At 40.6% G+C, this 14,934-nt stretch overlaps 3 protein-coding genes across 4 annotated transcripts; all 3 read right to left on the bottom strand.

Annotated features, from left to right (window-relative positions):
• Window positions 1–565: 565 nt before the first annotated feature.
• LOC143009346 (gamma-crystallin M2-like) lies at window positions 566–1,303 on the bottom strand. Its single transcript, XM_076161445.1, has 3 exons — window positions 1,271–1,303; window positions 934–1,176; window positions 566–844 (listed from the first exon to the last, which is right to left on the bottom strand). The coding sequence occupies exons 1-3, from the start codon at window positions 1,301–1,303 to the stop codon at window positions 566–568; spliced, it is 555 nt and encodes a 184-aa protein (XP_076017560.1).
• Window positions 1,304–6,667: 5,364 nt separating this feature from the next.
• Window positions 6,668–8,148, bottom strand: LOC143009347 (gamma-crystallin M2-like). Of its 2 annotated transcripts, none has more exons than XM_076161447.1 (3): window positions 8,131–8,148; window positions 7,036–7,278; window positions 6,668–6,946 (listed from the first exon to the last, which is right to left on the bottom strand). In XM_076161447.1, the coding sequence occupies exons 1-3, from the start codon at window positions 8,146–8,148 to the stop codon at window positions 6,668–6,670; spliced, it is 540 nt and encodes a 179-aa protein (XP_076017562.1). The 2 variants fall into 2 exon arrangements, with proteins under 2 accessions (XP_076017562.1, XP_076017561.1); XM_076161446.1 differs by lacking the exon at window positions 8,131–8,148 and adding an exon at window positions 7,375–7,407.
• Window positions 8,149–10,792: 2,644 nt separating this feature from the next.
• LOC143009344 (gamma-crystallin M2-like) lies at window positions 10,793–11,532 on the bottom strand. The gene is made up of 3 exons (XM_076161442.1): window positions 11,500–11,532; window positions 11,161–11,403; window positions 10,793–11,071 (listed from the first exon to the last, which is right to left on the bottom strand). The coding sequence occupies exons 1-3, from the start codon at window positions 11,530–11,532 to the stop codon at window positions 10,793–10,795; spliced, it is 555 nt and encodes a 184-aa protein (XP_076017557.1).
• Window positions 11,533–14,934: the final 3,402 nt, after the last annotated feature.

Below are 14,934 nucleotides of genomic sequence, written 5' to 3'. Positions count from 1 at the left end.
TACCAATTTCCTATACTGCAGTGTTCATATTTTTGTGGGTATGTACCTTTAAATTGTTTGGGATATTGATTTTTTCATGTCATGGCTCGAGGTAAGTGTGAGACATTATTTCAATAGTCTTTCAAAATGTATTGTTCTTTTTAAATAATTTAATTGATTACCCTTTTTATTCTTCATTTCGCAAACAAACTACAACAGCATGACAAAACTGCTGAGCATGTTAATGAATGTTTTAATAGCAGAGACATTTAATAATAAGTAAGTCAGTGGATTGTTCTTTCATCTGTGCTTTCCTTGGTTTGAATCTGGTTTAAGTCTTTATGTGTGGATGTCCTCTAGGGGCTTCAGTGTCTTCCAAAAACTCGTATTAGGTGACATTGTGTAAACATGTGACTCTGACTCTAATGGTTTTGTATGTGTATTCTGTGTATAATGTGTTGCCTTGTTATAGACTAGCTGCTTTTCCTTGTTGTACAACCTTTTGTTAATTCAAACAGACAAAAATGATTGAAGGGATTTTTTTATTCAGCAGAATTCACGATTTTACTGAATATTTCATTAACATTTAGTTGCAAGAGTCCATGATACGCCTCATGCTCATGAACCTTGTGCCACTCATGCCAAAGTTCTGGAAGTTCCTGTACTCTCCGGGCCTCATGTACATCATCCTGCCTCTGTAGTTGGGCTGCTCATACATCAGCCAGTGACCCTCCATCACATTACAGGACATGCAGTTAGACATGCGGTAGCGGTCCATGGTGTTGTCACAGTCGTCCATCATCTCATGCATCTGACCTCCAAAATTCTCCCTCTCATAGATCTTCATCCTGTAGGATCCTCTGTGCTGTAACATTCAACACATTCAAAATGAAACACAAGTTTTTACAGGTCTGGAGTTGCTTTTAAGCATCTGTGAAGTCCTACAGTGCTTACCATGGGGATCATGCGGCAGGACTTGATGCAGTCTCTCATTCCCATCATGCTCATGTAGTCGGCATACTCTCCCCTCCTCATGAAATACTGGTTTCCCATGTAGTTGGAGCGGTCGTACACCATGAAGCAGCCACTCTCCACCCTGCAGGAGTGGCACCTGTTCAGGTAGGAGGACATGTCAGAGCAGTCGCTCATGCACTCATAGGAGCGACCCTGGAAGTTCTTCTCCTCGTAGAAGGTGATCTGAAAAAAAGAAGTATAATAATTACACGTTTAGATAAAAGACTGGGATGACAATATTGATGTCGTGTTTTTCTGATTCTTATTTTAAAAGCACCTTGCCCATCATGTTCATGCCAGTGTTGCTCATGTTGACTGATGTCTTGCTCCTGTGCTGCCTACCTACCTGTTTCAAACCTGTCCTTTTATACCTGACCTATGTAAAGAGCCAATTGTCCCTCTGAGAAAAGCCCTTATTTAGCAAATGACTATTGAGGCCTATAGAATGCAGAGGTTACTGGGTAACCCCAGTGTTTAGAGATCACCGATCAATGCAATCACTTTCTCTCTGGTGCTTTGACTCATAATCCACCTATGCACAATCAGAACTATGACACATCTGGAAGTGGCCCAAATCCAATAAGAAATAATATTTCAGTTGTTCTGTGTCATATTGAGGCCTGAATCTGATCAAGGCCGATATTTGATCAATTAGGCACAAAAAATATCTGTTCATGATTTTCATAATACAGATACTGTTGTTAAAGCAAATTTTCTATCACATTTCATAAAGCCAGGCCTTGATGAACCATTATTAATTGTTGTATTTTAGTTTTACAATGTCTGATGCTGGAATTTTCCTTAAATCCCTTCAGGAGCGAACTGACGATAAGAAAAAAGTCTTCCAGTTGGCTGCAGGTGTCTGTCTCTCAGTTTACGACACTGTGGTAAACATTCCTGTCACAGTCTCTGTCCAATTTGGAAATTATTTCAGAGATACAGTTTGGGGTTTTTCAGGATAGGACAGAACAGCAGCCCACCCATGGCACAAACAGTTAAATGGAAGCAATTGATTGATTGAGTGAATGACTTTACTCAGGATTCAAGGGTTTTTACTGATTGATGCTGGAAAATAATGACTCAACAGCGTCGTAAGGAGGGTTGTGTTTTCTTCAGTTGCCTATAGGTTTGGGAAAATGGATATGTTGGGTTACAGTTGGGTTCAGATTTTGAGAGGACAGGACGGACTAGGACAGATTGAAAACATGGTCTCTCAAGCACTCTTGATTTGCAGTGTCAGGTCAGTCGCAATCTGTGTTAAGCTGAAGCTCTGATAATCAAGCCCTCTGAATGCTTTGTAGTTTTCTGTAATGTTTGGCCTATGTGACCTTCAACCCCCTCTCAACGAAGCTACAGGCTCCTGAGGCAGCAACAGACAATAAGCCAGACAACCAACAGGAAAGTGACATCACCAGCTGAGAGGCCTCCATCCACACTCCATCGCCACAACACAAGGGCAAGTTTCAGTTGCACCATCACCCAATCAGCATCCAGGGCAGAACTGAGTAGAGGAAGTGTTGCTGGTCCCTCCAGAAGTCCAACAGCATCAATACCACCCAAACACAGGGTGGTATTACTCCTAACAGGTCTCAAAATTATATCAGTTCATTTCAACTGTATTTATATAGCGCAAAATCACAACAATTGTTATCTCGAGGCACATAACAAACAGAGCATCTAAAGAAGCCTAACATTCCCCCATGAGCAAGTATAGCGGCAAGGAAAAACTGTCCATTAATGGGAAAAAACTTCAGAACCGAACTCTAGGTGGGCGGCCATCTGCCTTGACCGGTTGTTGTTTAGAGAGAAAGACAGAAGAGAGAGAGAGAGAGAGAGAGAGAGAGAGAGAGAGAGAGAGAGAGAGAAAGAGAGGAGAGAGAGAGGCACACACAGAGAGGCACAGCAACAATAACCATAGTTCAAGTGTAAATATGACATATGACTAATGATATTAATACTAATAGCAGGACAGGGTCTTCATTTCTACAGGACAGGCTTCTACAATAACCTGTGAGACGATAGAACACAGCAAACTCTGGGGAAGCAGTAGAGTTAGTGGAATGCAGTGTAATACATGGATATGCATAAATAGAGAGGGGAGGAGGAGAGAGGAGCTCAGTGCATCATGGGAAGTCCCCCAGCAGTCCAGGCCTATAGCAGCATAAGTAGGGACTGGTCCTAGGCAAGCCTGGTCGGCCCTTACTATAAGTTTTATCAAAAAGGAAAGCTTTAAGCCTACTCTTAAACGTAGAGAGGGTTTCTGCCCCTCGGACAGAAGCTGGTAGGTGGTTCAACAAGAGAGGCGCCTGATAAATGCAGGCTCTGAAAATTACTTGGGTACGCTTTTGTAGACCAGTCAATATCTTCCAATTCTTTACTTAGGGAAAAGCACTTCTGCCATGATGGATACAATAGTTATAGTATAGTTTTATATGCTGTTGTTGTTGAAATGAATATGTTTACTACTTCTAAATGGGTAAATCGGACAATTCTGTGAATGCTGCGGACTCCACACTATCAATGTTTTTTTCTGTTCAAGCACAGAATGTTGGTAGGATGTAGGTACAGGGTTGGCTTGTAAAAGCTGAAACCTACATGATATCTGAATTAAATGACCACACAGTATAGTTTTTTGAAACATAGTCAGGATGCGAAGAAGTGCATAACAAGTCCATGTTATAAACAGCACCAATGTTACAAATCATTAACGAAACTAGTACATTCAAAGTGTGCATTTAAATGATCATATTTATGTTGAATCTAAGGACTTATCGAAGGAGTTATTGTTTTTGTTTTTGTTGTATTTGTAATATGAATTGAAAAAGTTATCAAGAACTGCCAAACTGCAGTTAAAACAAACTGATATGAATATTACCATTTGCAGTGACATTTACTTTGTGTAAGTCCTGCTTTCACACCAGCAATGATTAAAGAGACATTTTTCTGTTGTGTTTTTCATTCTCATAACAGGCTCCCACAGTTTTTTGGCTGCCCTAGCAGTACCCGCAGGTCCAAGTCCTATTCGTCCCATATAGCATACAATCCCCCAAGTCATCGTGACCAGAGGCAGGCAGTAACGGAGTACATTTACTTGAGTACTGTACTTAAGTACACTTTTTAGGGATCTGTACTTTACTCGAGTATTATGTTGGGGGAGTACTTTTACTCAAGTACATTTGAAGGCAAATATTGTACTTTTTACACCGCTACATTTCTATCCATAACCATGAGTACTCGTTACTTTTTCAAAAAACAAGTAAAAAGCGGGGAAACCCTGTGGATTCAGTATTGAGTTGTTTCCTTCTCAAACGTGATTGGATTGTACAGGTGCCACTCACAGGGACAGCCTATCAGCGATCACCTTCAGTTTTCCTACCATGAACGCAAACTCCATGGTCAGATTCAGTTGGACAGTAATTATTCCAGAGAATGTCAGAAAAAATTACGGGGACTTTTACCTTCTGTAAAACGGTTTGGAAAAACGACCTCAGATGGCAGTCGAAATATAATAGCTTGGGCAAAACCGAAGTGTTCTGGACATACGAACACCGATAAAAAAAGAAGGGCAAATTTATCAGAGGCCGAGACTTAACCACCACTGTTGATGGGTAATATTTGTCTCCATTAATTATTATCAACGTGTATAGATGTCCCTATATGCCTATTCTTTGCTATTATTAACCTCCTTTTGAACACGATATAAGGAAGCAATGTAACACGCTCATGGCGACAGCTGGTGACAGCAGTGCGTAAATCAAGTTACCCCTCCCATTTCTGGTATTATACAGGGATTTCTTAATCCCGTGCGAATTGGTCATTTATATTGCAGTCAGACGTCCTGAGGTAAAATTATTTTACCCCACGTCAAACTAATCCCATCCGAATATGGCTTTATTTGTGTACATATGCATATTTAAGTGGGGGAACGCTATTCTTATGACAACGTCACAAAGAATACTATAATCCCCATTTCACCACTGCTGATGTCTTGAGTGTACTTTACCTGAAGGCCTAGATTGGTTTTTTTAAACCATAAAGTCATTAATTAAATCATCAGAGCAAGTTGGAATGTTGAATAAAGTAACATTTTAAAAATATGAAAAATACTTTTTTGTCAATGATTTGATTTTCTAAATTTGTTACATTCTTCAAGGTATTAACATTAAAGATTCCATAAAAACTCCATCCCGGAGGTTTCTATAGGTAAAGGTAAGCACTGTGGCAGTAATAATACAATATTTAGAAAATGTACTCTTGGTACTTGAGTACTTTTAAAAACAAGTACTTCAGTACGTTTACTTAAGTAAACATCTGACTGTAGTACTTTTACTTGTACTTGAGTAAAATTTAACAAGCAGTATCTGTACTTTTACTTAAGTAATGAAGCTATGTACTCCGTCCGCCTCTGATCGTGACAATGTCCACTCTGACCCCCTGTACAGGAAGACCATACGTGCTATACATCCCCTTGACGCTGCTGGAATAATCAGTGCACAGAGTTACACAAGACGACGTGCTCTCACCACCCGCTATGTGATCGTCAATGAGCATGAGGCCTGCCCTAATCAAATGGGAACAAATAAGTTTTAATGTTTTCTATTGTGTATTTCTGGTATTTGAAAATTTACTGTCCTGCTGAGTTCCTAATTGTGTGGGTATTTACCTTTAATTTGTTGGGATATTGAGTTTTTCATGTCATGGCTCCAGGTAAGTGTGAGACATTATTTCAATAGTCTTTCGAAATGTATTATTCTTTTTAAATAATTTCATTGTTTACCGTTTTATTTTTCATTTCACCAACAAACTACAACAGCATGACAAAACTGCTGAGCATGTTAGTGAATGTTTTAATAACAGAGACATTTTATAATAGTCAGTGGATTGTTCTTTCATCTGTGGTTTCCTTGGTTTGAATCTGGTTTACGTCTTTATGTGTGGATGTCCTCTAGGGGCTCCAGTGTCTTCCAAAAACTTGTATTAGGTGACATTGTGTATACGTGTGACTCTGACTCTAAGGGTTTTGTCTGCGTATACTGTGTATAATGTGTTGCCTTGTTATAGACTAGCTTTCTAATTTTTTTCCTTGTTGTACAACTTTTTCGCATGCTGTGTGTGTGTGTGTGTGTGTGTGTGTGTGTGTTTGTGTGTGTGTGTGTGTGTGTGTGTGTGTTTGAACATGCTGTGGGTGTAAGAGGGACTGCCCCCTGCCCCATATAGGAGAGTTGTTCTAGTACCAATTTGTACAATGTGGCTGTGATTGACAAAGGTCAAATTAAGTAATATTCTTTTGAGGAATAAATGTGCTTCCTGTGTGTAATTTGCATAGCAGCTGAATAGGGTAGGCCTACGCTCCAGTATTTTAACATCGGCCATAGTGGTGGTACTTGGAGAGCCAAATATTTTCTGAGGTGGTACCCGATGTAAAAAGTTTGAGAACCACTGCTCTAGGGGCTCCAGTGTCTTCCAAAAACTTGTATTAGGTGACATTGTGTATACGTGTGACTCTGACTCTAATGGTTTTGTATGTGTATACTGTGTATAATGTGTTACCTTGTGATAGACTAGCTGCTTTTCCTTGTTGTACAACTTTTTGTTAATTCAAACAGACAAAAATGATTGAAGGGATTTTTTTATTACGCAGAATTCACGATTTTACTTTATATTTCATTAACATTTAGTTGCAAGAGTCCATGATGCGCCTCATGCTCATGAACCTCGTGCCACTCATGCCAAAGTTCTGGAAGTTCCTGTACTCTCCGGGCCTCATGTACATCATCCTGCCTCTGTAGTTGGGCTGCTCATACATCAGCCAGTGACCCTCCATCACATTGCAGGACATGCAGTTAGACATGCGGTAGCGGTCCATGGTGTTGTCACAGTCGTCCATCATCTCATGCATCTGACCTCCAAAATTCTCCCTCTCATAGATCTTCATCCTGTAGGATCCTCTGTGCTGTAACATTCAACACATTCAAAATGAAACACAAGTTTTTACAGGTCTGGAGTTGCTTTTAAGCATCTGTGAAGTCCTACAGTGCTTACCATGGGGATCATGCGGCAGGACCTGATGCAGTCTCTCATTCCCATCATGCTCATGTAGTCGGCATACTCTCCCCTCCTCATGAAATACTGGTTTCCCATGTAGTTGGTGCGGTCGTACACCATGAAGCAGCCACTCTCCACCCTGCAGGAGTGGCACCTGTTCAGGTAGGAGGACATGTCAGAGCAGTCGCTCATGCACTCATAGGAGCGACCCTGGAAGTTCTTCTCCTCGTAGAAGGTGATCTGAAAAAAAGAAGTATAATAGTTACACATGTTTAGACAAAAGACTGGGATGACAATATTGATGTCATGTTTTTCTGATTCTTATTTTAGAAGCACCTTGCCCATCATGTTCATGCCAGTGTTGCTCATGTTGACTGATGTCTTGCTCCTGTGCTGCCTACCTACCTGTTTCAAACCTGTCCTTTTATACCTGACCTATGTAAAGAACCAATTGTCCCTCTGAGAAAAGCCCTTATTTAGCAAATGACTATTGAGGCCTATAGAATGCAGAGGTTACTGGGTAACCCCAGTGTTTAGAGATCACCGATCAATGCAATCACTTTCTCTCTGGTGCTTTGACTCATAATCCACCTAAGCACAATCAGAACTATGACCACATCTGGAAGTGGTCCAAATCCAATAAGAAATAATATTTCAGTTGTTTTGTTTCATATTGAGGCCTGAATCTGATCCAGTCCGATATTTAACCAATTAGGCATAAAAAATATCTGTACATGATTTTAATAACACAGATATTGTTGTTAAAGCAAATTTTCTATCACATTTCATAAAGCCAGGCCTTGATGAACCATTACTAATTGTTGTATTTTAGTTTGACAATGTCTGATGCTGGTATTTTCCTTAAATCCCTTCAGGAGCGAACTGACGATAAGGTACCTAACTTATTGCACTCCTACTCTAGCACTTGTCATGCTCTTAGCTGTTGGTTTTTGGAAGAAAATTTGCACTTACGATTTGACCTGAGGGTTCTTTGCCTACCTATGTTGAACGCACTTATTGGAAGTCGCTTTGGATAAAAGCGTCTGCTAAATGTAATGTAACAGATTAGCAGTCCCGTATTGTTTTAACAACCTTTGTATCCCTGCCCATGAAACATGATATATTAGGATTATTAACACGTGGAAGGTGTTTCTGTTTGTAGGCACTTGAATTTGATTTTGTGACTGTGCATGTTTAAAGTAATTTCTGGAACGCTGCTAACGTTACGTCACATCATGCGTTATTATTCATGCATTTTATATTTTCTGTTGACTTTAACAGCCATGCATGAGTGAGCTGAATGCCGATCTATGTTTTTACTCAGGACACACAGAGACCTGTGGAAAGGAAGAGGGAGGGGGAGAGAGTGTGTGGCTATATGCTTGGGTGTTGTAATGGAGATATCATTCAGATTGCAAGTTACAGTTATTCTTGTGTTACTCAAATTGCAGAAATTGTACTGCAAGATGATCTTATGGTGGGCTGCTAAACTTGAGGTTGCACAATTATTCCTTCTGAAAAGGATTTGAATATTACATTGTCCTATTTATTTTTGTTGTTGGATTGCTAATTGCAGAATGCACTCCATCACTTTTACTTGAATTGAATAAGCAATATGTTGGATTTGGAGATTATCAGTGCAGGAAATATCACTTTTATCAAATATTGCAATCAAATAAAATAATAATAAAAATAATAATAATAATAATAATAATAATAATAACTTTAATAAAATTATTATTCTTGGGGAACCACTCTTTATTAAAAGGAGAAAATATAGTGGATAATTGATCTAAGCCTCAAGGATTCACCATAAATTTTGACTATCTTAATTATCAATTAAAATCATCAAAATGGTTAATTAATTAATTAAATGGGAAAAAAATAAGTAATAATGTTTTCTATTGTGTATTGTTGGTATTTGCCAATTTCCTATACTGCCGTGTTCATAATTTGTGGGTATGTACCTTTAAATTGGTTGGGATATGGAGTTTTTCATGTCATGGCTCCAGCTAAGCGCGAGACATTATTTCAATAGTCTTTTGAAATGTATTATTCTTTTTAAATAATTTAATTGATTACCCTTTTATTTTTCATTGTGCCAACAAACTACAACACCATGACAAAACTGCTGAGCATGTTAATGAATGTTTTAATAGCAGAGAAATTATATAAGAAGTAAGTCAGTGGATTGTTCTTTCATCTGTGCTTTCCTTGGTTTGAATCTGGTTTACGTCTTTATGTGTGGATGTCCTCTAGGGGCAGTGATTCTCAAACTGCTGTACGCGTGCCACCAGTGGTATGCGGGCCCCCACCGGTGGTACGCGGAGGTATGCGGTGGAAGAAAAAAAAACTGAACCATGAAAAAATTGAAATGCGACTTAAAATAAATGTTTGCACACGGCACACTACTACCCCTTACCGATAGTGGCACTGCGTGCAAAGGTCAACTATTTGCTAACTACTACAGGCTAAACTTAACTGTGGGGAAAAAAAGTATGAGCGGTCCAAATCCACTTAAGTCGTGGCTACAGACGGGAACTAAAAGGACGAAGTCTGTGGATCAGGAGGAGGATATTTTACACAGCCTGAACGACGGCGAACGGAGTGCGAACGTTAGCAGCATCATAAGTTGTGTGAAGTGTCCACAGCACCGGTGGCTGGCTGCAAAAAGCGAAAAACAATACGGAAAAATGACCCGAGTTATATCAACCTGGGATTGAGCTGGAGCGGCACGAAGGACGAGCCAAAGCCACAGTGTGTGTGTATGTGGTGATGATCTTAGCAATGAGTCCGTGAAGAACTGAGGCAGTCAGGAGGCTTCTTATCTTGCCCAGCCTCCGCATAGCGAAAGCAGGTAAGCCGCACACAATTGGTGAACAGCTGTGTTTACCATTAGCAAAAGAGATGGTACACATCATGTGTGGCGAGAAGATCGCCAAACAGTTAAATTTGGTGCCACTTTCAAATGACACAGTGGAGAATAGGAGCCATGGCGGATGAAGTTAAGACGACACTGATTAAACATATTAAAAAATAGTCGCTATTATTCCATCGAACTAGACGAGACTACTGATGATGCAGGTTTGGCCAATTTACTTGTTTATGTCAGATAATAGCATGATGGTGCAGTCCTATAACAGTTTAAATAGTTGCCAAAATGCTGTGTGTTTGAAGTGCAGTTGGTTGTGTTTTTGATTTATGTTTTCACATGCTGTGTGTGTGTGTGTGTGTGTGTGTGTGTGTGTGTTTGAACATGCTCTGGGTGTAAGAGGGACTGCCCCCTGCCCCATATAGGAGAGTTGTTCTAGTACCAATTTGTACAATGTGTCTGTGATTGACAAAGGTCAAATTAAGTAATATTCTTATGAGGAATAAATGTGCTTCCTGTGTGTTATTTGCATAGCAGCTGAATAGGGTAGGCCTACGCTCCTGTATTTTAACATCGACCATAGTGGTGGTACTTGGAGAGCCAAATATTTTCTGAGGTGGTACCCGATGTAAAAAGTTTGAGAACCACTGCTCTAGGGGCTCCAGTGTCTTCCAAAAACTTGTATTAGGTGACATTGTGTATACGTGTGACTCTGACTCTTGTGGTTTTGTCTGCGTATTCTGTGTATAATGTGTTGCCTTGTTATAGACTAGCTGCTTTTCCTTGTTGTACAACTTTTTGTTAATTCAAACAGACATAAATGATTAAAGGGATTTTTTTATTACGCAGAATTCACAATTTTACTTTATATTTCATTAACATTTAGTTGCAAGAGTCCATGATGCGCCTCATGCTCATGAACCTAGTGCCACTCATGCCAAAGTTCTGGAAGTTCCTGTACTCTCCGGGCCTCATGTACATCATCCTGCCTCTGTAGTTGGGCTGCTCATACATCAGCCAGTGACCCTCCATCACATTGCAGGACATGCAGTTAGACATGCGGTAGCGGTCCATGGTGTTGTCACAGTCGTCCATCATCTCATGCATCTGACCTCCAAAATTCTCCTTCTCATAGATCTTCATCCTGTAGGATCCTCTGTGCTGTAACATTCAACACATTCAAAATGAAACACAAGTTTTTACAGGTCTGGAGTTGCTTTTAAGCATCTGTGAAGTCCTAGAGTGCTTACCATGGGGATCATGCGGCAGGACTTGATGCAGTCTCTCATTCCCATCATGCTCATGTAGTCGGCATACTCTCCCCTCCTCATGAAATACTGGTTTCCCATGTAGTTGGAGCGGTCGTACACCATGAAGCAGCTACTCTCCACCCTGCAGGAGTGGCACCTGTTCAGGTAGGAGGACATGTCAGAGCAGTCGCTCATGCACTCATAGGAGCGACCCTGGAAGTTCTTCTCCTCGTAGAAGGTGATCTGAAAAAAAGAAGTATAATAATTACACATGTTTAGATAAAAGACTGGGATGACAATATTGATGTCGTGTTTTTCTGATTCTTATTTTAGAAGCACCTTGCCCATCATGTTCATGCCAGTGTTGCTCATGTTGACTGATGTCTTTCCCCTGTGCTGCTTCCTACGTGTTTCAAACCTGTCCTTTTATACCTGACCTATGTAAAGAACCAATTGTCCCTCTGAGAAAAGCCCTTATTTAGCACATGACTATTGAGGCCTATAGAATGCAGAGGTTACTGGGTAACCCCAGTGTTTAGAGATCACCGATCAATGCAATCACTTTCTCTCTGGTGCTTTGACTCATAATCCACCTATGCACAATCAGAACTATGACCACATATGGAAGTGGCCCAAATCCAATAAGAAATAATATTTCAGTTGTTCTGTGTCATATTGAGGCCTGAATTAGATCCAGGCCGATATTTGATCAATTAGGCACAAAAAATATCTGTACATGACTTTCATAATACAGATGTTGTTGTTAAAGCAAATTTTCTATCACATTTCATAAAGCCAGGCCTATTGAACCATTATTAATTGTTGTATTTTAGTTTGACAATGTCTGATGCTGGAATTTTCCTTAAATCCCTTCAGGAGCGAACTGACGATAAGAAGAAAGGCTTCCAGTTCGCTGCAGGTATATGGCTCTCAGTTTGTGACACTGTGGTAAACAATCCTGTCACAGTCTCTGTCTAATTTGGAAATTATTTCAGAGATACAGTTCAGGGTTTGTCAGGATAGGACAGCACATCAGCCCACACATTGCACAAGCAGTAAAATGGGAGCAATTGATTGGAGTAAATGACTTTACTCAGGATTCGAGGGTTTTTTACTGATGTATGGTGGGAAAGTATAACTAAACAGCATCGTAAGGAGGTTGAGTCTTCTGTGGTTGACTATAGGTTTGGGAAAATGGATATGTTTGGCTACAGTTGGGTTCAGATTGAAAACATGGTCCCTCAAGCACTCTTGATTTACAGTGTTAGGTCAGCCTCAATCTGTTTTAAACTGAAGCTCTGATAATCAAGCCCTCTGAATGCTTTGTAGTTTTCTGTAATGTTTGGCCTATGTGACCTTCAACCCCCTCTCAGCGAAGCTACAGGCTCCTGAGGCAGCAGCAGACAATAAGCCAGACAATCAACAGGAAAGTGACATCACCAGCTATGAGGCCTCCATCCACACTCCATCGCCACAACACAAGGGCAAGTTTCAGTCTTCTGTTTGTCGTGGCAACAGTATCCACACCATCACCCAATCAGCATCCAGGCCAGAGCTGAGTAGAGGAAGTGTTGCTGGTCCCTCCAGAAGTCCAACGTCATCAATTCCATCCAAACACAGGCTGGAGCATACTCCAAACAGGTCTCAAAATGATTTCAGTTCAATCCAATTTTTTTTTTAGCACCAAATTACAACAATTGTAATCTCGAGGCAAAAGAGCATCTAAAGAAGCCCAACATTCCCACATGAGCAAGTATAGCTGCAAGGAAAAACTCTCCTTTAACGGGGAAACCTCAGAACCGGGCTCTAGGTGGGCGGCCATCTGCCTTGACCGGTTGTTGTTTAGAGAGATTGAGAGAGCAGAGAGAGAAAGTTAATACCAATAGCAGGACAGGGTCTTCATTTCTACAGGACAGGCTTCCACAACAACCTGTGAGATGAGAGAACACAGAAAAAGCCTGGGGAAGACGTAGAGTTAGTGGAATGCAGTGGTAAAGCAATACATGGATATGCATAAATAGAGAGGGAAGGAGGAGGGTGGAGCTCAGTGCACTCAGAAACTCTACAAGAGCCTCCAATGCTATACATGCTTGCTGTAGTGTATATTTTCTTAGTGTATTTAATAGCCGTGATAGCAATGATTCTCAAACTGCTGTACGCGTGCCACCAGTGGTACGCAGGCCCTCACCGGTGGTATGCGGAGGTATGCGGTGGAAGAAAAAAAAACTGAACCATGAAAAAATTGAAATGCGACTTAAAATAAATGTTTGCACACGGCACACTACTACCCCTTACCGATAGTGGCACTGCGTGCAAATGTCAAATATTTGCTAATTACTACAGGTTAAACTTAACTGTGTGGAATAAAAGTATGAGCGGTCCAAATCCACTTAAGTCGTGCCTACAGAGGCTAACTAAAAGGACGAAGTCTGCGGATCACGAGGAGGATATTTCAAACAGCCTGAACGACGGTGAACGGAGTGCGAACGTTAGCAGCATCATAAGTTGTGTGAAGTGTCCACAGCACAGGTGGCTGGCTGCAAAAAGCGAAAAACAATACGGAAAAATGACTCGAGTTATATCAACCTGGGATTCAGCTGGAACGGCACGAAGGACGAGCCAAAGCCACAGTGTGTGTGTATGTGGTGATGACCTTAGCAATGAGTCCGTGAAGAACTGAGGCAGTCAGGAGGCTTCTTATCTTGACCAGCCTCCGCATAGCGAAAGCAGGTAAACCGCACACAATTGGTGAACAGCTGTGTTTACCATTAGCAAAAGAGATGGTACACATCATGTGTGGCGAGAAGATCGCCAAACAGTTAAATTTGGTGCCACTTTCAAATGACACAGTGGAGAATAGGAGCCATGGCAGATGAAGTTAAGACGACACTGATTGAACGCATTAAAAAATAGTCACTATTATTCCATCGAACTAGACGAGACTACTGATGATGCAGGTTTGGCCAATTTACTTGTTTATGTCAGATATGAGCATGATGGTGCAGTCCTATAACAGTTTAAATAGTTGCCGAAATGCTGTGTGTTTAAAGTGCAGTTGGTTGTGTTTTTGATTTATGTTTTCACATGCTGTGTGTGTGTGTGTGTGTGTGTGTGTGTGTGTGTGTGTGTGTGTGTGTGTGTATGTGTTTGTGAATGAAATGCAGTTGTCATAAATGTTCTCACATGCTGTGTGTGTGTGTGTGTGTGTGTTTGTGTGTGTGTGTGTGTGTGTGTGTGTGTGTGTGTGTGTGTGTGTGTGTTCGTGTGTGTTTGAACATGCTGTGGGTATAAGAGGGACTGCCCCCTGCCCCATATAGGAGAGTTGTTCTAGTACCAATTTGTACAATGTGGCTGTGATTGACAAAGGTCAAATTAAGTAATATTCTTATGAGGAATAAATGTGCTTCCTGTGTGTTATTTGCATAGCAGCTGAATAGGGTAGGCCTACGCTCCTGTATTTTAACATTGACCATAGTGGTGGTACTTGGAGAGCCAAATATTTTCTGAGGAGGTACCCTATGTAAAAAGTTTGAGAACCACTGCTCTAGGGGCTCCAGTGTCTTCCAAAAACTTGTATTAGGTGACATTGTGTATACGTGTGACTCTGACTCTAATGGTTTTGTATGTGTATACTGTGTATAATGTGTTGCCTTGTGAAAGACTAGCTGCTTTTCCTCGTTGTACAACTTTTTGTTAATTCAAACAGACATAAATGATTGAAGGGATTTTTTTATTCAGCAGAATTCACGATTTTACTTTATATTTCATTAACAT

The sequence above is a fragment of the Genypterus blacodes genome, unplaced genomic scaffold (assembly GCF_046128005.1).
Source record: "Genypterus blacodes isolate CSIRO-AG114 ecotype Tasmania unplaced genomic scaffold, CSIRO-AGI_Gbla_v1 ptg000111l_1, whole genome shotgun sequence".
NCBI lineage: Eukaryota > Metazoa > Chordata > Actinopteri > Ophidiiformes > Ophidiidae > Genypterus > Genypterus blacodes.
Note: the sequence above shows the minus strand (reverse complement) of the source record. Positions and strands in the feature narration are given on the sequence as shown.

Excerpts from the sequence above, each read along its gene's own strand:
- LOC143009347 (XM_076161446.1), bottom strand. The coding sequence starts at position 7,407 with ATGAGCAACACTGGCATGAACATGATGGGCAAG. Across the intron at positions 7,279-7,374 it reads GCATGAACATGATGGGCAAG|ATCACCTTCTACGAGGAGAA; the intron begins GTGCTTCTAAAA and ends TCTTTTTTTCAG. Across the intron at positions 6,947-7,035 it reads CCTGCCGCATGATCCCCATG|CACAGAGGATCCTACAGGAT; the intron begins GTAAGCACTGTA and ends TGAATGTTACAG.
- LOC143009344 (XM_076161442.1), bottom strand. The coding sequence starts at position 11,532 with ATGAGCAACACTGGCATGAACATGATGGGCAAG. Across the intron at positions 11,404-11,499 it reads GCATGAACATGATGGGCAAG|ATCACCTTCTACGAGGAGAA; the intron begins GTGCTTCTAAAA and ends TCTTTTTTTCAG. Across the intron at positions 11,072-11,160 it reads CCTGCCGCATGATCCCCATG|CACAGAGGATCCTACAGGAT; the intron begins GTAAGCACTCTA and ends TGAATGTTACAG.
- LOC143009346 (XM_076161445.1), bottom strand. The coding sequence starts at position 1,303 with ATGAGCAACACTGGCATGAACATGATGGGCAAG. Across the intron at positions 1,177-1,270 it reads GCATGAACATGATGGGCAAG|ATCACCTTCTACGAGGAGAA; the intron begins GTGCTTTTAAAA and ends TCTTTTTTTCAG. Across the intron at positions 845-933 it reads CCTGCCGCATGATCCCCATG|CACAGAGGATCCTACAGGAT; the intron begins GTAAGCACTGTA and ends TGAATGTTACAG.